Source organism: Macaca thibetana, chromosome 1 (genome assembly GCF_024542745.1).
Source record: "Macaca thibetana thibetana isolate TM-01 chromosome 1, ASM2454274v1, whole genome shotgun sequence".
In the NCBI taxonomy this organism is placed as follows: Eukaryota; Metazoa; Chordata; class Mammalia; order Primates; family Cercopithecidae; genus Macaca; species Macaca thibetana.
The window spans coordinates 45784610-45806332 of record NC_065578.1 but is presented as its reverse complement, the minus strand read 5'-3'; the positions used below and the strand labels follow the sequence as shown (position 1 = coordinate 45806332).

At 48.9% G+C, this 21723-nt stretch overlaps 1 protein-coding gene across 3 annotated transcripts in view; it reads left to right on the top strand.

Moving 5' to 3' along the window:
* The window catches only part of MKNK1 (MAPK interacting serine/threonine kinase 1), a 46883-nt gene extending 26251 nt beyond the window's left edge, over positions 1 to 20632 (top strand). For all 3 annotated transcript variants that reach the window (XM_050801874.1, XM_050801854.1, XM_050801865.1), the window contains 9 exons: positions 1552 to 1631; positions 3199 to 3272; positions 6191 to 6295; positions 9861 to 9916; positions 13244 to 13339; positions 15202 to 15396; positions 16398 to 16562; positions 17745 to 17788; positions 19235 to 20632. In XM_050801874.1, the coding sequence (XP_050657831.1) occupies positions 1552 to 1631; positions 3199 to 3272; positions 6191 to 6295; positions 9861 to 9916; positions 13244 to 13339; positions 15202 to 15396; positions 16398 to 16562; positions 17745 to 17788; positions 19235 to 19460 (1041 nt within the window). In that variant the 3' untranslated portion in view covers positions 19461 to 20632. The remainder of the gene's footprint in view (positions 1 to 1551; positions 1632 to 3198; positions 3273 to 6190; positions 6296 to 9860; positions 9917 to 13243; positions 13340 to 15201; positions 15397 to 16397; positions 16563 to 17744; positions 17789 to 19234) is intronic.
* Positions 20633 to 21723: the final 1091 nt, after the last annotated feature.

Here is a 21723-nt window from a genome sequence, read left to right as displayed (position 1 = left end):
GATAGTTGTCCATGTTCCACTCCCCCATCTCTAGTAGCAAGAGCTCATTACCTCCTCAGAGAAGACTGCTGTGGAAAACTTGCCTGCTAGAAAGTTCTTCATAACTTTGATCTGAAATGCTTGGGGAATGAAGTTGAATCACTTCTGTTCCCCAGCACTACACCTCTCTACCCAGAAAATGGGCCCACTGTGATTTACAGTCAAAGACTTTTTTAGAAAAGTACAGTTGATCATGGATGTCTGTGCCACATCGTTTTGGAGAAGTCTGAAGTCTCAAGGAAGAGGATGTCATTGTGCTGCCCACTGTGCACGTTGGAGCTGTAAGGCAGGGCTAGGCTCTGCAGATTTGCCCACAGGCTCGGTGTGCAGTGGTTTGAGGCTCCAGATGGGTCCAGAGAGCTTTGCAGAGGCAGCCAGTCCCTTTGGAAACCACCCTCCCATCTGTTGGCTTATCTGTTCCTTCAGTCAGCATTTGCCAAGCATCTCAGGTAAAGGTGTGGAGGGGGAGCAGCCCACGGTGTCACAGGAGAGGCAAAGCCTCCAGGTCCTCGAAGAAGTTAGAGCATCTGAGCAGGTGTGGAATAGCAAGGGCTTCGGAGTCAGCTCTGGACTGAGGGCAAATGTTTCATACCTCCCTATCTTTTGATGTTGTCATAAAGGTCAACTGAGATTGTGTTAATGAATTATTATTATTGTTATTTATTTATTTATTTATTTATTTTGAGATGGAGTCTCACTCTGTTACTCAGGCTGGAGTGCAATGGCACAATCTCGGCTCACTGCAACTTCCACCTCCCTAGTTCAAGTGATTCTCCTGCCTCAGCCTCCTGAGTAACTGGGATTACAAGCACCCACCACCATGTCCAGCTAATTTTTTTGTATTTTTAGTAGAGACGGGGTTTCACCGTGTTGGCCAGGCTGGTCTAGAACTCCTGACCTCAGGTGATCCACCCACCTCGGCCTCCCAAAGTGCTGGGATTACAGGCGTGAGCCTCCGCACCCGGCCATAAATAAATCATTTAACACAGTGTCTGCCAAAGAGTAAGTTCTCAGAAGAGGAAGAGCCTACTTCTGCCAGGGGGATCATGGAGGCAGCCTCTGAGCTGGGTGTCAAAGCTTTAGCTCCTCCCCATGGTGTCCTCCATCAACCTTTCTCCCTCCAGCATGAGAAGATCCTTCAGTAGACGCAGTAAATGCTTACCCTTAAGGCGGATAAGAGATGCCCACAGGAGGAGGAGCTGAGTAAGGTAGCTCTTTGTCTAGCCGGCTGCCTCAGTCTCCCCTGGGCAGCTGGGGGCGGCAGCCTCATTCACTTCCTTGGTGTTGTGCTTGGCCAGAGTGGAACGGGCTCAGCTGGGCTGGAAAGCCCTGAGGCCAGTCTGCTGCTTTGCCAACAGAGCCACAGTGCTGGTGTCACCATGGCCTAGGCCAGACTTCTGCTGGACACTGGATTTGGCCTGAGGATGGCCTTGCATTCTCCCAGAGGGCTCCTGCCAGGGGGCTGTTTTGAAGTCAGGCGGGTGTACATGACAGATTTTATTCTTCCCACAGATCATTGAAAAACAAGCAGGGCACAGTCGAAGTAGGGTGTTTCGAGAGGTGGAGACGCTGTATCAGTGTCAGGGAAACAAGTGAGTATCGTGTGATTCTCGCTGCTTCGCTGGGGGGACGCTTGGCCACAGAAGCGGAGGCTATTTCTTACTATCTCCTGACCCCAGCATTTAGCTCTCCTGTCCCCACAAGGCAGGTACCTCCTTCCACCTTTCAGTATTAGGGAGAGAAAGGAAAAGCAGCAGTAACATCTAAGGAGCTGTTGTGTCTTCTGAAATACTGTAAATAATCAGCAGTTCGGGCAAGTTAGAAGAACGAACCATCTGAATCAGTGGTTGTTGGGGGGAAATGGGGTTTTATTTCTTTTGGTACCTGTGGAAACTAGGTTGACTGAGTGTTGACTGAGTGTTGCCTGGTAGAAATCTTTAAGGACTTGCCCTTAATACCAAGATGAGGAGAACTGTTAAGAATATTTGCTGCAGTTTCTACTCCCAGAATATTTACGTATGTGCAGATACCACTAAGATTCTGGAACCTTATCTAGCACTCCTTCTAGATAGCTGGGTCCAGGTCATCTCTAGCCTCAGTTCATTCTGCCCACCACCAGCTCCAAATGAGCAGCTCTCCCAGCGTGGCTTTAAATCAGGGTCACCTCTAAGACTCCACTTCCCCCTCTCTCCCTCCATGGCAGGGCCAGCAGGGAGCCAGTGGCCTGGTATTGATGGCTTTGTCATTAAGCTTGGAGGATGGGGGCTGCTGTTGATTTAACTCCAGGCACTGCCTTCACAATCTTCTTTCAAATGAGGCCATTTTGCCCATCTTATTTGGACGCCTTCACACTAGTAAAAGCCTGGTATCTCCCAAAGTAGTCAGCATTTTTTTTATGAGGGACAGATTTTTATTTTCAGCCCTGCAGCTTCTTAGTTCAGCATTAGAGACTCTACTTGGTTTATTTTATTCTTTAAAAGAAAAAAAGCCCCCAACACCTCCAATATCCAGGCTGGTGGCTTCCCTACTGAGTTACAAGACGACCTTGTTGGCGGAGCACTGAAATACTCGGGCAGACAGAGAGTGCTCACCGGGGAAGGCCACAAGTGCTACGGTGGCCGGGAACGCGGCCGTTTCATTAAGCAGCGCTTAGCAGTTAGGGTCTAGCGGTGCCCACGTTAGGCCCCAAGTCTATTTGACAGATGTTTCCATTTTCTCCAGGCAATGTAAATACTGCCCCGTGATTTATGGGCAAGAGGGAGGGCAAGTAATTATTTGCTGCTTGCCTCCAGGACACACACCTACTATTCAGTGTTATTAGCCGCAATTGCTTCCAGTCGGCTGCAGATTTTATTCAGTTTAATGTGACCGGGACTTTTTTATAACTCTACCTAGTGGGTTTTAGGGCTGGGGTTTGACAGCACAGACTTGGTGAAAACACCAGAGACTAAACATTATGGAAAGATAAGGTGACCTGAATCTTGCTAACACCATTGGCTGCTTCCACACGCGGGTCTTTAATAAGCATTCTGATTTCAAGTTGATTTCTGCCCCACTGCCAGGTGTTGTATATTTTTTTCATTGTATATTTGTAAGTAGACTTTAATATATAATACCATTTCTCCCCTTTTCCCTCTCCTCCTATTTTCCCTATTTAAGGAACATTTTGGAGCTGATTGAGTTCTTTGAAGATGACACAAGGTTTTACTTGGTCTTTGAGAAATTGCAAGGAGGTACTTACCGTTGAGTATGTGTGTGGACTTCTGATTAAGACCCAGGGTGGTGATCATCCATCATGAATCCCAGAGACTTTCAAAACGAGTCAAGCTAATAAAAAGGATGAAGGACTTAAAAACTGCCCTTGATTTGGGAGAAGGGAGGCCGGAGGGAAGGATGATAATTAGCATTTTGCAGAGCTTAGAATGTCACCTGTGTGGGTATTTTATAAATGCCTTTTCATTATAATAGGAGTCATATATAGATACACTTAGTCATCGATTTATCAATCCCATTTTGACATGTTCACTATTTAACTACATTAATTATGGGGTGGAAGCTCTCAAATACATTGTGAAGTCTAGAAAGGCTAAAACAGAGGAGAGGAGGGTCCTATTGTTTGGGACACAGACCCAGGATAGAAGGGAAGCCTGAGAATGTGCCATCCTTCAGATAGAAAGATGCCATCACACACAATCACTGGGGTGTATACTTAAGTTGCTTTTCTGACATAATGAGGTGGGGCAGAGAAGCCCTTTCCCTTCCCAGCACTCCCCCAATCTTAGGGCACACTTGCAAGGATGTCTGGAGCTGCATGGAGGGCCACATGGAGGGACTTGGTGGCTGAGGGAGCATGCTTTAGAAACCAACACAGCTATGGCTTAAGTCTCGCTCCATCACTTACCAGCCATATGTGATCCTGGGCAAGTCACTTAACCTTTTCCAAACAATATCCCCTTCTATAAAATAGAGATATTGATAGCACCTACCTCACTGGGTTGCTATGAATATTAAACGAGATAATTCATGTGAAATGCTTAGCACAGTGTCTGGTAGGCACCGAGGGCCCAATAAATGTTGGCTGCTAATATTATTAAAACAATTTGGGCCGGGCGCGGTGGCTCAAGCCTGTAATCCCAGCACTTTGGGAGGCCGAGACGGGTGGATCACGAGGTCAGGAGATCGAGACCATCCTGGCTAACACGGTGAAACCCCGTCTCTACTAAAAAGTACAAAAAACTAGCGGGGCGAGGTGGCGGGCGCCTGTAGTCCCAGCTACTCGGGAGGCTGAGGCAGGAGAATGGCGTGAACCCGGGAGGCGGAGCTTGCAGTGAGCCGAGATCCAGCCACTGCACTCCAGCCTGGGCGACAGAGCAAGACTCCGTCTCAAAAAAAAAAAAAAAAAAAAAAAAAAACAATTTGGTATGCTGGAGGCTGTCTTAGAATTATGTAGAGTAGACCAGGTGCGGTGGCTCACACCTGTAATCCCAGCACCTTGGGATGCCAAGGCGGGCAGATCACTTGAGGTCAGGAGTTCAATACCAGCCTGGCCAACATGGTGAAACCCGTCTCTACTAAAAATACAAAAATTAGCTGGGCGTGCTGGCACATGCCTATAATCCCAGCTACTCAGGAGGCTGAGGCAGGAGAATCGCTTGAACCTGGGAGGCAGAGGTTGCAGTGAGCCGAGATCACACCGCTGCACTCCAACCTGGGCAACAGCGCGAGACTCCGTCTCAAAAAAAAGAAAAAGAATGTAGAGCATTACTCTCTGCTTTTCCTTTTAGCAAATTTGAAAACGAGGCTCACTATAGCAGAGCAAGCTAGGACCTAGTCAGGAGCCGGTTTTCTGGGAATGTTCCCTAGCACATTGGGATCCGTTGTTTAATCTGGCAAATGAACAGTCTTTGGCAGTTCTTCCCCTTCTCTCATGCTCTCCCCATCCCCCCCAAAAAAAACAGTAGACACGTGCCATCTTTAGGACACAGAGATAATACCTGCAGCCCAGAAATACTGGCTTCTAGTAGTAAACGTAGACCACATGAAGCCAAGCCGCATGTTCCTGCCTGTGTCTGCCCCTGCACCACCCAACAACACATGACTGACTGTAAAGTACATGTTTGAAATGCTGCATGCAGATGGGATCCTCCGTCGCCCTATCAGTAAACTTAATGTAGCTTATTGAGGCCAGACCCAGTGTGGTTGGCTCAAGAGAGTCCATCCCTGCAGCAGTCAGACCACAAGTCCTGCTGGGGGCTGTCTGCACAGACTCTGAAGCCTAACTGCCCTGGGCCTAAGTCCTGGCGTCACCCCTTACTGGTGCATAATCTTGGGCACGTTCCTCGACCGTTTTTCTTTTTGGCTTCAGGATCCCCCTCTGTAAAACGAGGATAAGTATACTACCCATTTTGTCCAATTGTGAGAATAAGACAGTTTATTTCAAGAGTATTCCATAGCACATGGCACTAGTAACTACTCAGTAAATGTTAGCCATTGCCAACAAAACAATAATAAATGGGAACACTCAGGAGGAAAACCCATTTTTCCCCCTTTTCCCAGGCCTTTACATGTCTGGCAAGGGTGTGGCATTTCCATTTGAAAGTTTGTGCTCTTGTTTGGATCAGAGATCAGATGCAGGGGAGAAAATGCTGCTACAGAGAGTCCCCCTCAGCTCCAAGTGCCTTCAGTTTTATTCCTTTTGATTGCAGAAGCCAAATCAGCCCCAGCATTGTTAATATTTTTTGGCTCTCGCTTCTGAGCTCCTCATAGACAGGTACAGAAGAGAGCAGTGCAGTTTTGTTTAACAGACATACAAGCTGGTACCTCCTCTGTGCCAGGCCCCACACTTGGAGCTGGACAGGTAGTGATGAATAAGCGATGAATCCCCATGTCCCCACGCCAAGTTTTCCAAACTTGGGAAAACATGGCCTCTAAGAAGTCATACGGCCAGGTGCAGTGGCTCACGCCTGTAATCCCAGCAGTGTGGGAGGCTGAGGCGGGCGGATCCCTTGGTCAGGAGTTCGAGAGTGAGCCGAGATTGCACCACTGCACTCCAGCCTGGGTGACAGAGCAAGACTTCGTCTCAAAAAAAAAAAAGAAGTTATACTTACTAGAGCCCAAAAAGGCATTCTTCTGTGTCCCCTCTGCTCCCCAGGTTCCATCTTAGCCCACATCCAGAAGCAAAAGCACTTCAATGAGCGAGAAGCCAGCCGAGTGGTGCGGGACGTTGCTGCTGCCCTTGACTTCCTGCATACCAAAGGTGAACCCAGCCTTTGCCTTGGTGGGTGGGTTGGGCTGGCCAGCCTCTAGGTACCAAGGGAGGTGGTAGGCCAGGCAGAGGGCTGGTGCAGGAGATGGTGTGGCTGGAAGGCAGCTTGAGGTTTGAACACGCTCACCCATGGGAGTTGGGGGAGAAACAGTCCAAGATGGCTCCGAGGCTTCTGCTGCGAACGGTGGGTGGGTGGTGGAGCTGCTGAGCAGCATAGGGATACAGGAGAAAGAGCAGGGAGGAGAAAGCATAAATTTCACATTGAACAGGGTATGTGTGACTGTGTGTGGATGATGTTTCTTTTCTTAGATTCTTACCATGTGAGGAATATAAAGCTCATACACAATATGACCTTCTTAATGTGAATATCTTGGTGTTATTCTTTCTAGTCTTTTAAAATACATCACCTCTGTCTCTTTTCAAAATTGGCACGATAGGATATACATAGTTTAATATATCTTGTTCACAGTAAATGAAAAATATATTTTTCTTTTTCGTTTTTTTCTTTTTTAGACAAGGTCTCAGTCTGTCACCTAGGCTGGAGTGCAGGGGCGCCATCAGGGCTCACTGCAGCCCCAGCCTCCCTGGGCTCCAGTAATCCTCCCACCTCAGCCTCCCAAGTAGCTGGGACTACAGGTGTGTGCCACCACGACCAGCTAATTTTTGTATTTTTTTGTAGAGATGGAGTTTCCCTATGTTGCCCGGGCTGGTCTCAAACTCCTGGGCTCAAGCAGTCCTCCTGCCTCAACCTCCCAAATTGCTGGGATTACAGGTGTGAGTCACGGTGCCTATCTTATACTTTTCTATTAACATGTACATTTGAGGTATCTGTTGAAGAGCACATTGGTAACTCACAGGTTACTAGATTTGATTTACACTTCAGGTTACAGTCCCTTTCCTATGACTGATTATTTAGGAACTTTTGTAGTGATTTAAATCTTTCCACACATTGTTTTTACATTTCCATAAATCCATTTGACTATTCCATACTTTTTTTTTAAATTTGCCTAACAGCAGTACCCTGGAAAAAATGAATTCTGGTTTCACGTGTCTTCTAGCTATGTGTTCTATCAGTAATAATGCCTACCCTATGGTGAGAATTTGAGATAATAGCATCATAGACTGTAGTTAACACTGTATAGCACTTGGTATGTGCTAGGCACTATTCTAAGCCTTTTATAGATGAAAAATGTGTACCTTGTGTTTGTATTGTATATGTGCAGCATAGATGGAGTATAGTTCCTGGTATGTCGTAGTTCTTCAATGAATACGATTTATTTCCTCCATCCTCACCCCCCCACCAGGAAGAAAGCATTTTTATTCCTAATATTCCGTTAAAGCATTCTGCCTGGTGGGGGTGGGTGTGAAGTGAATAACTTGTGACTTAGGTCTGCCCCCTCTCTGTTGTGGATGTTGGCCAGCCACATTGGTTGTGGGTGCCCGGGACCAGTGGGAGGCATGCTACTCACACGTTCCACCTGGTGCCCACAATCCGGTGCAGACGAGTGTGGCGTGTGTCCAGGAGGTTCAGGTTTGCGGAGCCCACCTCCCTCCTCCAGTGGCTGAAGGAGGTCTGCATACCAACAGCGCCCATGTTGGGGCCCTGACTTGCACCTAGGATGAAAACTGGAAGGGGGTGTGTGTGCCTTCCGCAGCATGATGAATAGCAGCAGCTCTGTTTCTGAAAGCTGGGCTGCATAGAGGTGCCACCTGCCTGACAAAGATTTACAGCTGCTCCCCAAGCTGCCTCTGTAGACGGCAAAACTGGGTCATGCTTTTTACAAGATCCACCCCTTGGAGGGGGTGGTAAAGGCAGGTTTTATTATTTATTTATTTATTTATTTATTTACAAGAATGCACTGAAGGGAACAGAGGCCGGTGGTGTCTTTGGAGTTCTGAGGCGCTTGTTAACATGTAGCTGGCCAGCTGCCCATGTGACTCGAAGTTGGAGGGGATGAAAAACGATTTCCAGCTGAACTTGGCTGTTTGCTAAATAACTTCACACGGGGAAGATGAATTGGGCAAGAATGGGTCAGCCCTGAAACAAGTTCCATACTTTTAAATACTGGACACATTGCAGCTCAACCTCTGGGAAATGGACCGGAGCAGCTCGATGACTGCTGTGCTCACACGGCAGCCCCATTATTACAGCCTGGCTCTCTGAGTTCTCAGGCTGAGGGACGACTGGGCCATGGGCGCCTATTTGGAGAGTAAGGCTCCATGTGCGGCTCGTGATCCTTCTGTGGGAGCACTTGCTGTAATGGAAAATATCTTTCACTTTTAGTACGGCGAGCTGCAGAGCAGTGCTACTCAATTTGTGCAGCCTGGACTTTGTTGCTCTGGGTTCTTGTTCAATTAGGTGACTGATGAAGTTACTGAGCTTGCTGGAGCTCAGGTTTTTCTTCTTTAGTGAAGTGCCTCCCGTGGCCTGGGCCAGGCCTTTGCCTTCTAGTCGGGAACTGGAGGACTGCTGAAAAAGTTGATCACTGAGGGAGTTTTAGTGAAGTAGATTTTGCTTTTCCCATCACCCCGAGAATCCGCTGCCGCTTTCCAGTACTTCCAAGCTGTAGCTCTGACTCTTGCTGAGCCTTCCAGCCCTCTCTGTGCTGCATGTGCTGTGGAAGGAAAGAGGAAAGGGGGGTTTCTGTGTCCTCCACCAAAACGCCATGGCCCTGAGTTAGTTCTTTGTCCCTTTCTGTGGTTGGAAGAGGGCTCTCCCCCAGGTGCCTTCTTGGCCAGGTCAGCAGGTTAACCCCTCATGGACTAAGCTGCTATCTCCAGTCTCCTTCAGGAGTCCTGGCCAAAGTGCAGGGGTTTTCTCTTAAAAACAGCAACCCCGGTGGGCCCGGCGTGGCGGCTCACACCTGTAATCCCCATGCTTAGGGAGGCCAAGGCAGGAGGACTGCTTGAGGCCAGGATTTCAAGAACAGCCTGGGCTATAGCGAGACCCCATCTCTATTTTAAAAAACAAAAATAACAGCATCCTAGGGGCAAAGCAGTCTTTGCTGTGCTGCTGGCAGGGCTGCCTTGGACATGCAAAGCAGGTGAGAAGGGAATCGGTCGCTTTGGGAGATTTGGTAACTAATACTTGCTCCTCTGAACATTCAGAGACTCGCACTGAAGGAATTTTTTTTTTTAATCGGCCACACAAGAAGAAATGAGGTAGAGCAGTTAAGCCCCTGAGATGCTCTTAAACAAGGCACTAATTATTTCTGCATTGCTGTTCCAAGCATTGCCGTTTGCAGAGCTCTCTGCTCTGCATTAGGCCTTCTTCTTGGTGGTCACTGTGGTGCTGAGGGGTAGGCTGGCTGGGATTCATTTAGCCCTTCTTATCCCTGCCAGACTTCTAAACCTCTTCAAAAGAACCTGCAGAATCAACTGTGCTTTTGGTTTGTGTCTCTGGTTACTTCTGCCTCCTGCAGCTCGTTGATTTTTTAATGTACCATAATTGGGAATTAATCTGCGAACAACAGCATTTGGAAAAAATTAATTGTGTGTGGAATGTTGGATAATTATGTGCATATGTTAACCATTTTTTTGCTCTTTGTCATGTCAGGCATTGCTCATCGTGATCTGAAACCAGAAAATATATTGTGTGAATCTCCAGAAAAGGTACTTTGGGCCTGGTTTGGAATGTTATAGTTTATACCTACCGAGGAAGCCATCCTTGCTTTCAGGATGGATTGTTAGCAGTTCCGTTGGCCTCAGGCACCAACTTGAACTGATCATCTTGGACCTGTGAGAATGTTACACTTGCTGTGTGATGTTTCTGCCCATCCTCATCCTTTCTTCGCTCTTGATCATCAGTGTGATTGATGTAAGCCTGAGAGTTTGGAAAATATATGAGACCTACACAAAATTAATATTTTCTAGTCCAATGCACCTACTTTTATTCAGTTGATGTAAGTCGTGAAGACCTTTGTTTTGTTTTGTTTTGTTTTGTTTTGTTTTGTTTTGAGATGGGGTCTCACTTTGTCACCCAGGCTGGAATGCAGCAGCATGATCACAGCTCACTGCAGCCTCGACTTCCCAAGCTCAAGTGGTCCTCCCGCCTCTGCCTCCCAAGTAGCTGAGACAACAGGCATGTGCCACCACACCTGGCTAATTTTTGTATTTTTAGTAGAGACGGGGGTTTCACCATGTTGACCAGGCTGGTCTCAAACTCCTGAGCTCAAGCAGTCCACCTGCCTCGGCTTTCCAGAGTACTGGGATTACAAATGTGAGCCAACACGCCCAGCCAAACAACTTAATCTTATATGAAGCAGATCTCTTTAAGTAAACGGAAGTGTATGAATTTGACAAATTCTGTGTTTATTAGGAGAGATTTAGGCCCTGGTGGTGCTGGGGCCCATGTTCACAGCTCTGCGTGTATATATATGTGTGTATTCAAGAGCATATATATTGTGGTCTGGATGAAGCCATGGCTCATAAATAAGAGGTGGCCTTGAATGAATGAGTCAGTCTGCTACTCACAACTCTTTTATGGGGAATAATAATGGATTCGCTCAAATAAGATCTTGTGACTTCCTATCATTGGTTCTGTCATAGAACTTTATAATTTATTATTATGATTACTACTGATAATTACAGTGAACACTTCTTGAGTGTTTACATTGTGCCAGGCACTTATATTTATTTAGTGTTTATAAAATATCATGAGGTAGTTACTATTATTACCTTCATTTTATGGACAAGGAAACTGAAACTTAGGAAACATGTATAGCCAGTGAGCCATGATCACACCACTGCACTCCAGCCTGTACAGCAGAGACCCTGTCTCAAAACAAGAAAGTGAGGAAAGGAAAGGCAAAGGGGGGGAAGGAGAAAGAGAGGAATAATTGGAGCCAGGCAGTGGCTCACGCCTGTAATCCCAACACTTTGGAAGGCTGAGGCGGGAGTATCACTTGAGGCCAGGAGCTTAAGAACCTGGGCAACAAAGCGAGACCCCATCTCCACAAAAAATTAAAAAATTAGCTGGTCACAGTGGTTGCATGCCTGTAGTCGCAGCTACTCAGGAGGCTGAGGTAGGAGAATTGCTTGAGCCTGGAGTTTGAGGCCAGCCTGGGTGATATAGTGAGAGCCCTGTCTCTTAAGAAAAAGAGAGGTTAAGTTTCAAAGGACATTATCTATCAAGAAAGTGAAAAGACAATCTACAGAATGCAAGAAAATATTTGCAGATCATATATCTGGTCGAGGTTTAATATCCAAAATATATAAAGGATTCCTAAAACGCTACAACAAAAAGACAAACCAATTTAGAAATGGACACGGGACTTAAACAGACATTTCTCCAAATAAGGTACACAAATGTCCAACAAGTACATGAAAAGATCCTCAACATCCTTAGTCATTAGGGAAATGCAAGTCAAAACCACAATGAGATACCACCACATACTACTAGGTAGGCTGTAATTTAAAAAATGGAAAATAGTAAGTGTTGTTGAGGATATGGAAAAATTGTAACCCTTATACATTGCTGGTGAGATTATATAATGGTGCAACTTCTGTGGAAAAGTTTGGCGGTTCCTCAAAGGCTAAACACAGAATTACCATATGACCCAGCAATTCCACTCCTAGGTATTACCCAAAACAATTGAAAACAGATACTTGTATACCAGTATTCATTACAGTATTATTCACAACAGCCAAAAGGTAGAAACAACTCAAGTGGTCATCAGCAGCTGAACAGATAAACAAAATGTGGGACATACATTCAATGGAATACTAGTCAGCCATAAAATGGAATGAGGTTTTGATACATGAATGAACCTCAAAAACATTATGCTAAGTGAAATAAGCCAAACATAAAAGGACAAATATTGTGTAAATCTACTTATATGAAATATCTTGAATTGGCAAATTAATAAAGACAGAAAGTCTTTATTAATTAATAAAGTCAGATTGGAAGTTACCCAGGGCTAGGGGAAGAAAGAATGGGAGTTATGGCTTAATGCGTATAGAGTTTCTGTTTGGAGTGATGGAAAAGTTTTAGCAACAGATCGTGGTGATGGTTGCACAACCGTGTGAATGTACGTAGTTAATGCCACTAAACTGTCTACTTAAAAATGGCTAAAATCTCATATTTTATGCTTTATATTTTACCACTAATGAGAAAGAGGCTAAATGAAAAAGAAAAGAAGAAAAATAGAGAACAGGGGAGGGAGGAAGGAAGGAGAGAAAGAAGTTGAGGGACTTGCCCAGGCTTCCCGGCGAGGACATGGGTCTCAGAGAACAAGCATTTAGTTCACTCGCTGTGCTGCTTACACACCATGTAGGCCATTCTCATCCATTCTCATGTGTGCACCCAAACTGCCCTCCTGGTTGGCTCCAGAGATGAGGCACCTGTCTGTGGTCTGAGGTGCAGCATCCAGTTCTGGTGGACTTGGTTACTGTGTTGATGCCACCTACAGTGACCAACCATCCCAGTTTTCCCAGGTTTGAGGGGTTTCCTGGAACATGGGACTTTCTGTGTTTAAACTGATCAAGTCCCAAGCAAGCCACCCCAGACAAGTTGGTCACCCTAAGCCACCTGAGGCGGTCAGGGGTTTTACTGCAAGCTCCTTTGCACTCCACTGAATGGGCTGCAAGAAGTCTGTCTCTCAGGAGTACATAGTAACTTCCCTAGCTGCTGTGCTGCAACCTGTACCATTGTTTGCCAGCAAGAGTTCCATTCTTACTTTGGTCTGAGTTCACAATAATCCGACACCAAATAGTCCACCCATTTTTCCCTTAGTTGGGAAATAAGAGAGCACAGGGAATAAGACACTTGGGAAGAAATCCTCAGAGGACTTCTTGTTAACCTCCGGAGAGCAAACATGACCTAATAAAACCAGCTGCGGCGTGACAGCCACTCAGCCATGCACCCATATGGCCATGCCTGGCTCCTCTTGCCCTGTAGTTTCTTATGTCTGTGACGCTGGCTTCTGTTTTCCTTTTCAGGTGTCTCCAGTGAAAATCTGTGACTTTGACTTGGGCAGTGGGGTGAAACTGAACAACTCCTGCACCCCCATAACCACACCGGAGCTGACCACGCCAGTATGTATGCTTCCTCTGGGCTCCTAAGTATTTGGAGTGTTTCCCTGACCCAGAGCTGGGAGGTCCAGAACAGAGGGTTAAGGATGGCAAACCAACTGGACCTATCTTCCTGCTGCCTGAGTGGTCATTTTGCTTACTGCTCTGTGTTCGTGGCTCTCAAGCCTCCCCTGACCCCTTAGTTGCTAATGAAACTGACACTTGGACTGTTAGTTTGGGGTGAGCCCTCTCTGCTGATGAAGAGACAAATTATATCTATAAGCACAGGCTGGCCATTTGCAGTGGCTCATGCCTGTAATCCTAGCACTTTGGGAGGCTGAGGTGGGCGGATCACCTGAGGTCGGGAGTTTGAGACCAGCCTGACCAACATGGAGAAACTCCGTTTCTACTAAAAATGCAAAATTAGCCAGGCATGGTGGTGTATACCTATAATCCCAGCTACTTGGGCAGCTGAGGCAGGAGAATCACTTGAACCCGAGGGGCAGAGGTTGCGGTGAGCCGAGATCGCACCATTGCACTCCAGCCTGGGCAACAAGAGCGAAACTCCGTCTCAAAAAAAAAAAAGCACAGGCTGAACCCTGACTCCTGACCCAGGAGAAGACAGACCCTACTCCCAGGCCAGCCCTTTTGCCTATGAGCATTTGGTAGTTCTGTAAGCCCCATTCCCACTGCTGAAGGCACAGCGCAGCCCCCTTGTGATGGGGGATGGGGAGCAGTCCTCCCTGACTGGACAGGATAGTCTCTCTGTGGTGGGAACTGTGAGGTCTCAGTCTATGTGCACGTGGGATCGCTTGGCCAAGTTAGCCTGTTTGCTTCTCTGATTTCACATTTCATGACCAGATGGTGCTGCTTGGAGCTACTTCTTCCCAAGACATCTCTTGTACAACTAATAGAGTATAATTCTGATTCTTTTGAGATTTGTATGCTTCACAAGTAAATTTTCCTAATAACCCTTTTAAGACATGCCCTTAATATGCCTGTGTTGTATCTTATTCTAAACAACATTATCAGGAATCTTTATTAGTTTCTAACACACCGGGCTACCTTGTTTTCAAAGTCATTAACACTAAATGCCAATAACAAAGAAAATACTCTTTCTTGAGAACACTTACCGTCTTTCAGTCAAATTAGTTTTGCAGGGTATGTGGAGCGGGGAGGTGGTTCTTTCTTGGTGAGCCTGAAATAGTGAAGAGTGGAGCAAAAAGAATGTGTTTGATTCCTATCAGCCGTTTTCTACACAAGGGTGAGAGAAAGGAATATTGGATTCTGGTCCTAGGTGTGCCATTGATGTGCTCAAACAAATCCCTGTCCTGTTCTTGGCCTCACCTTTGCCATCTATAAATGGGAGGGGTGGGAAGGTTGGATTTGTTCTAAGAGCTTTTCTAGCTTTGATGGTCTCTTAATTCTAAATTCTTACACTTCCTGCTCTGAGCTAGCAGGGGAGCTTGACAGGATTCACTTTAAGAAATCATGCTGTGTGGAACTGGATCTCCCTCCCAGAGCCATATTCTTGGTGCATTTAAGTACCTGTACATGAAATATCTGTTTATAGGAAGCTGAGGCAGGGAGAGATTCCTGGAACTTCTTGGCCAAGGGTCTTTGCCTACTGGAGGAGGAGCTGGAAGGATAAGGTGACCTGAACTGCTCCTCTGGATACTGGGGAATGATGGGGCTCAGTCTGCAGGTGCCTTGGTGGCATCAGGCGGCTCACTGGCTGGCCTTCCTGATAACTTCCTGCTCTGTCTCCCGTCCTTCCAGCCTCCTACTCCAGTCCCATCACAGTCTGCTCTCTGCCATCCCCTCTGCTGTAACTAAGCCTCTCTGTTCTCTGCCATCTCCCTCTCCCCCAACCCTGGCCCCCACAGTGTGGCTCAGCAGAATACATGGCCCCTGAGGTGGTGGAAGTCTTCACGGACCAGGCCACATTCTACGACAAGCGCTGCGACCTGTGGAGCCTGGGCGTGGTCCTCTACATCATGCTGAGCGGCTACCCACCCTTCGTGGGCCACTGCGGGGCCGACTGTGGCTGGGATCGGGGCGAGGTCTGCAGGGTGTGCCAGGTGAGTGCGGCCCCAGGAAGCACTGCGTAGACCCTGCTTGGGGTCAGTGTGGTTGGGGGATGCCAAGCAGGACTGGGCTGGGAGAGCGTTCCTGATCAGGATGGGGGCTCATAGTGCCCTCTCCCCGTCTTGTCAGGGTGGCCACGAGGTAAAATAGAGATAATCAGACACTCTGCCCAGCTGGGAGCTCAGGGCAGGATTGTTAGAGAAGATCATGCCTGAACTGACTCTTTTTTTTTTTTTTTCTCTGAGACAGAGTCTCACTCTGTCGCCCAGGCTGGGGTGCAATGGCACGATCTTGACTCACTGCAACCTCTGCCTCCTGGGTTCAACTGATTCTCCTGTCTCAGCCTCCTGAGTAGCTGGGACTACAGGTGTCCGCCACCACATCTGGCTAATTTTTGGTATTTTCGGTAGAGACAGGGTTTCGCTGTGTTAGCCAGGATGGTCTCAATCTCCTGACCTTGTGATCCGCCTGCCTCGGCCTCCCAAAGTGCTGGCATTACAGGCGTGAGCCACCACGCCCGGCCCTGAACTGACTCTTAAAGGGTGCATCCTGCCCTGGGGAAGAGGGACAAGAATCACAAGTAGAAGGAACAGCACAGGCACAGACGTGGACACATGAAATAGCTGCAGTGTCTAGGAAGGAAAAGTGGAGTAGTAGGTTGGTGGTAGTGGGAGATGAGGCCTGAGAGGTTCACAGAGAGTCCTCTAGGAAGAGCCAAGGAATTTGGGCTTTGTTTTGTGGGCGATCTCCACTCATCACCCGTCCAGCCCACCAAGGGTATAGCCATCCTGGCCTGCCAAGGGCATTCTGTATAGTTTGCTCATCTAGGGGATAGTGCGGGGTGAGTCTGGGAAGAGGCCCCAGTCTGTGGCATCCCCAAGCCATGAGCTGCAGCTACAGCTGAGCTCAACTGAAGCTGGTTGATCAAAACAATGACAGGCACATCCTGCCCATCCCTGGCAGTGTGGCCTCAGGAGGAATCTTTTGTACCTAGAACAAGCTGTTTGAAAGCATCCAGGAAGGCAAGTATGAGTTTCCTGACAAGGACTGGGCACACATCTCCAGTGAGGCCAAAGACCTCATCTCCAAGCTCCTGGTGCGAGATGCGAAGCAGAGACTTAGCGCCGCCCAAGTTCTGCAGCACCCATGGGTGCAGGGGGTGAGTGACTCTGGGAGGGGTGTTTTCCACCGTTCCAGGCTGCGGCATGGCCACAAGGAAGCTGTCATGCCAGCGAGTGCTGAGCACCAGCCTTGTGGCTGGCACAGCTGAAGCGGACAGCGTCTATCCCTGTGTGTGTAGAGCGAATCAACTCCTCCTGTTACCCCAGACTGAGCCCCTTATAGGCCGTAGACTTGGCTCTAACCTTGGCCACAGACTGAGCCCCAACAGAGTCCTCTGGGGATTTGTTACCTGCAAGCATCCTGTTGTCATTTGAAGTCTGTAGCATCCTCCCCTTATATAGAAGCATCATTAGCTGAGAGCACCCAGAAGCGAGCAAGGCCTTGCTGCGCTGATTGGTGTGTGGCCGAGTTGGGGCACATAGGTTCTCCTCATGGTCTGGGAGTCTGGGTACAGCTGGCCTGAAAGGCAAGTGATGGTATTTTTTCCCTAAGCTTAGAATTCATGTTTTCACTAGAAAACATTTTTTAGAATCCTCCTTGGCTATTCACAATACCTGACCTCTGCCCTCCAAGGGGTCTGCCAGATGCTCCCATGACTTACTGGTCTCCTTGGTGTGCCAGGCCCTGGCCAGCCTCAGCGACCCTACCAGTGGAAGGAGGCAAGCATTGGCAGCCTGTGTTACAGTCGGGGACCCAGTTGGAGTGTCTAAGTGGCTCATTCCCAGACCCATAAGTGAGCACCTACCACATGCCAGAGGGACAAGTGAGACCCAGTCCCTGTGTCGACGCTCTAGTGGAGAGAATAGACAAGGGGATAAGTTACAGCGTGATAAAGGCTTCTAAACAGTGCTAGGGGCACAAAGGGAGCAGGACCCCACCCCCCACCCCAAGCCTGAGACTGAGGCAGGAAGGTGGCAGGGAAGGGGAAATGCGTGTCACAGGTGAAGTGACCCTTGAGCTGGGTCCTGGGGGATGGTTAGGACTTTGCCAGGCAAAGGGAAAGAGGGGCTTTCCATGCAGAAGCAGCTGTGTGGGGGCTGCGCCTGCAGATTGTACCTTCCTTGCTCTGCTTGGAAGGCCTGACCCTGCAAGCAAGCAGAGCCGAGTCCCTGTGCCAGGCCAGCAGCCTAGAGTCACCTCCCCACTGCTGGCTTGGGCGGGGCAGCTCTTGGAAGGAGGGAGCAGTGCTTTACCTACACATCTGTCCTTCCCATTCTAGCAAGCTCCAGAAAAGGGACTCCCCACGCCGCAAGTCCTCCAGAGGTAAATGCTCTGACCACCCCCACGCCCTGCTCTTCCTCAAGCTCTCTGCCACCATGGGGGTGGAGGTGGGGCCCGGGGAGCCCATCTCTAGGCTCAAGTAGCCTTCTCCAAAGGGGTTCCCTGCCCATTTCCCCTCCTCACTCTCTTCTCCTCTACTCTGGATCTATCTCTCACCCTTCCCTGCCTTCACCTAGATTGCTTCCTCTGCCCTCCAGCACCTTAAAGGCCCCTCCTAGCACTGTTGGCAGGAAAAAAAAAAAAAAATCTGTTTTTCCCATTGAAATGTAACTTACAGCCCAAAGACAGACCTTACCCATGGGTTATTCACATGCGGCTTCCCTCTGCCCTTGCATGTGGTGAAAGGAGCAAGAGTGAGGGGCACGTACAGTACTAGACGGACGGTGATAATAGTGGCCACTAGGATTAAGGCCTTACCATGGCCAGGCATGGTGGCAGGTGCCTGTAATGCCACCTACTTGGGAGGCTGAGGCAGGAGAATCGCTTGAACCCAGGGGGCGGAGGTTGCAGTGAGCCGCGATGGCGCCACTGCACTCCAGCCTGGGCGACAGAGCAAGAATCCGTCTCAAAAAAATAATAAGTCCTTACCACATGTCAGACGTGGTGCTAAGGGCTGGATACAATTATATCCATAATCTTCACGATGAATTTAAGAGAGGTGTTCCGGATGAGAGAGGTGAGGAGTGGCAATCAAGTTAACTTGCCTAAGGCCACACAGCAGCCCTGGGCTGTTTGACTCTGGAGCCCTTTCACAGCTGGATTGCCCTGTTCCCAAAGAGCCAGGGCTAAGCAGTGTGGGAAACCGTTTTGGCACCAGCCTCATGGCCAGCTTTTAAGAGCTACACAAGGAAGTCGTACACCTCCGTAATCTCAATTCGTGTGACCCAGTTGCTATTGCCCAATTTGAGTTCCTACCTGACTCTCTAGAGCAGCCTCCAGATGCCTTTAGGTGCCAAGCCTCAGATCCACCTTAGAAGATTTATTCTGCAAACCCGAAGTGCCTGTCCCTGCTAGTCCTGAGCTAGGTGCTGGGGACGTGACATAAGCAGCGCAGGCCTTGCTGGGGGAGCTTTTTCCCCACCCGGGCCAGGCGAGGGAGGGACAGGTGCGTTTAATGTGCCCGGTCTCTGCCCCTGGTAGACCTGTATGTAGCGTTGTGGGAGCTCAGAGGAGGGTGCCCTGAGGAGAAGGGGGAGCTTGCCCTTACCATCAAGTCCAGGGATGGTACTTGGGGCTCAAATTACAATCCCTCAGTCAAGCCGGATTCCAAACCTAGGCAAGAACTACTTTGGAGAGAGCAGCCCGTCCCGGCTCTGGGAAATCTGGTGGGAGTGCAGTGCCACAGCAGCGAGTGGGAGTGTCCCGGAGCTGGCCTGGCTGACCCCAGAGTCCTGATCCTCTTTTCTGCGCTTTGCCCCGGCCCTGCAGGAACAGCAGCACAATGGACCTAACGCTCTTCGCAGCTGAGGCCATCGCCCTTAACCGCCAGCTATCTCAGCACGAAGAGAATGAACTAGCGGAGGAGCCAGAGGCACTGGCCGATGGCCTCTGCTCCATGAAGCTTTCCCCTCCCTGCAAGTCACGCCTGGCCCGGAGGCGGGCCCAGGCCCAGGCAGGCCGTGGTGAAGACAGGAGCCCCCCCACAGCACTCTGAAATGCTCCAGTCACACCTTATAGACCCTAGGCCTGGCCAGGCGTTGTCCCCCTGGAAACCTGTGTGGCTAAAGTCTGCTGAGCAGGTGACAGCGTCTGCTCTGTGGCTTCACTCAGGCTTTTTCATCTAGAAGGCCCTAAAGTTCCCACCAACCCCCATTTCCCTAGGGTCCTAGAGGAAAAAGCTTTTTCCAAAGGGGTTGTCTTTGAAAGGAAAGCAATCACTTGTCACTTTGCATAATTGCCTGCAGCAGGAACAGCTCTTCGCTGGGCTCCACCTGCTCACCGCCTGCAGATCTGGGATCCGGCCTGCTCTCACCGCTGTAGCAGCGGCGGCGGCTGCGGCTGCAGCCTGCAGGGAGAAGCAAGAAGCATCAGTTGACAGAGGCTGCCGACACGTGCCTCTTCCCTCTCAGCTCTGTCACCCTCCTCTGGCGGTCCTTCCACCTTCCTCTGTCCTCCGGATGTCCTCTTTGCCCGTCTTCTCCCTTGGCTGAGCAAAGCCATCCCCTCAATTCAGGGAAGGGCAAGGAGCCTTCCTCATTCAGGAAATCAGATCAGTCTTCCGGTCTGCAGCACGGAGAAGCACATAATCTTTCTTTGCCGTGACTGAAATGTGTCCCTCATTTATCATCCCCTTTGATTGTGATTGCTGCTAAAGTCAGTTGTATTTTGTTTTTTTTTTTTTTTAAAAGTTTGGTTTTTTTTTAACCATGCTGTTCCAGCAAAGATGGGACCTTAATCTCCCACTGCAAGCTCATGAACTTCCCAGAGTGTAACGGCTTGCTCTTTCTGGAATGTCCATGCATTTGGGTTTTAATCAGCAGTGCCCTATTCTAACTGATTTTAAGCTGTCCCTATGACAAGCTTAGAGACAGCGTCGGTGTCTGCTGCTGTGTCCCCAGGTCTTGTGTGGGTGGCACAGATCTGGGCAGTTAGATGGAGCTCTGTGCCTGAGGTGAAGCCACACTGGGGTGAAGCCTCACTGCCCTGTTTGAGCGACGCAGTGCCTGCTGCCCGAGTTCGTGAAGGTACAGCCATTCAGATAAGCTGAACTGTTGAGTTACAGAAAGAAAATAGATTTGCATTTGTCAGGCAGACGTTTATACAACACCATGGTGCTTTTATACATTGTGCTTATTTTAATAAAACTGAAATTCTAGCTGTGGCCTATTTGGGGGTCCTTTTTTTACCTGCAGACCTGAGAAGGAGACTGGCCTTCTAAACTGGGGCTAAGTCCAGCCAGGTGGGGAGAAGGTATCTCTTACCAGGACCCCTGAATAAAAACCACATTGGACCCAAAAAACAAGGTGAAGGAGAAATTGCTTTTTTTTTTTCCTAGGTGAGGAAATGAAATTCATCAAACATTTATCAATTGCTTCTTCTGTGCCAGGACCCAGAAATGAGTAAGAAACAGCCTCTGCTTTCTAGGAGCTCCCCATCAAGTGGTAGAGGTGGTGTTAGCGACCATGACACAGGAGACTTCAGAATGTACTTTGATAGATGTCCTCTGTGCCCAGCAGCCCATAAGCAGGAAACAGATTTCCCCTCTGTCTAAAGCATTACTAAGCCTTTATCAAGGGGGTGTCATGTACCCAGGACTATGCAACAAAGAAAAATGGCGTCTCCCATCCACAGCTCTCATGTACATCATGCAAAGGACCTTGTTGTCCATTGTCCCAGGCGATCCTCAGAGCCGGACAGGAGAGGACTGGGGTGGAAAGGACCTTTATAAGTTCCCAAGGAGGTGGCAAGGGAGGTCTGAGAGTCTGGGCGGTGGCCTAGGTGCTGGTGACAGCTGCTTTCCCTCGGGAGGGCAGAGAGGGGAGATGGGATTAGGGCTCTTCACTTGGGACAGGTGACAGGCCAGGCTCCCAGCTGTCCTGTGCCATGAATGCCTCCCCGTTGACAATACATACTGTTTGTTGACAGTCTTCCCTTGACAGTAACCCTGACACCCTCACATCCCTTTTTCATCTACCTGGAGTGGGCTTGGTGAGGAAAACAGACCTGCAAAATCTGACCCTTTTGGCCCACAGACTCCCAGCCCCTGGAGACCCAGAACCAGGATACAAGTTCTATCCCTGAACTCCAGCCCGGCCTAGTGGGAGGCCCAACAGGAATGTGACTTCAAGGGGGCTTCCTAGGTCAAGCACTCTCCACCCCTGGCACACACCCTGCCCAGCTGCAAATCCCCCAGACTCTCAGGCCTTTGTGCCTTGGCTCAAGCTGTGCCCTGTCCCAGCCCACCTCCCCAGCCTGGC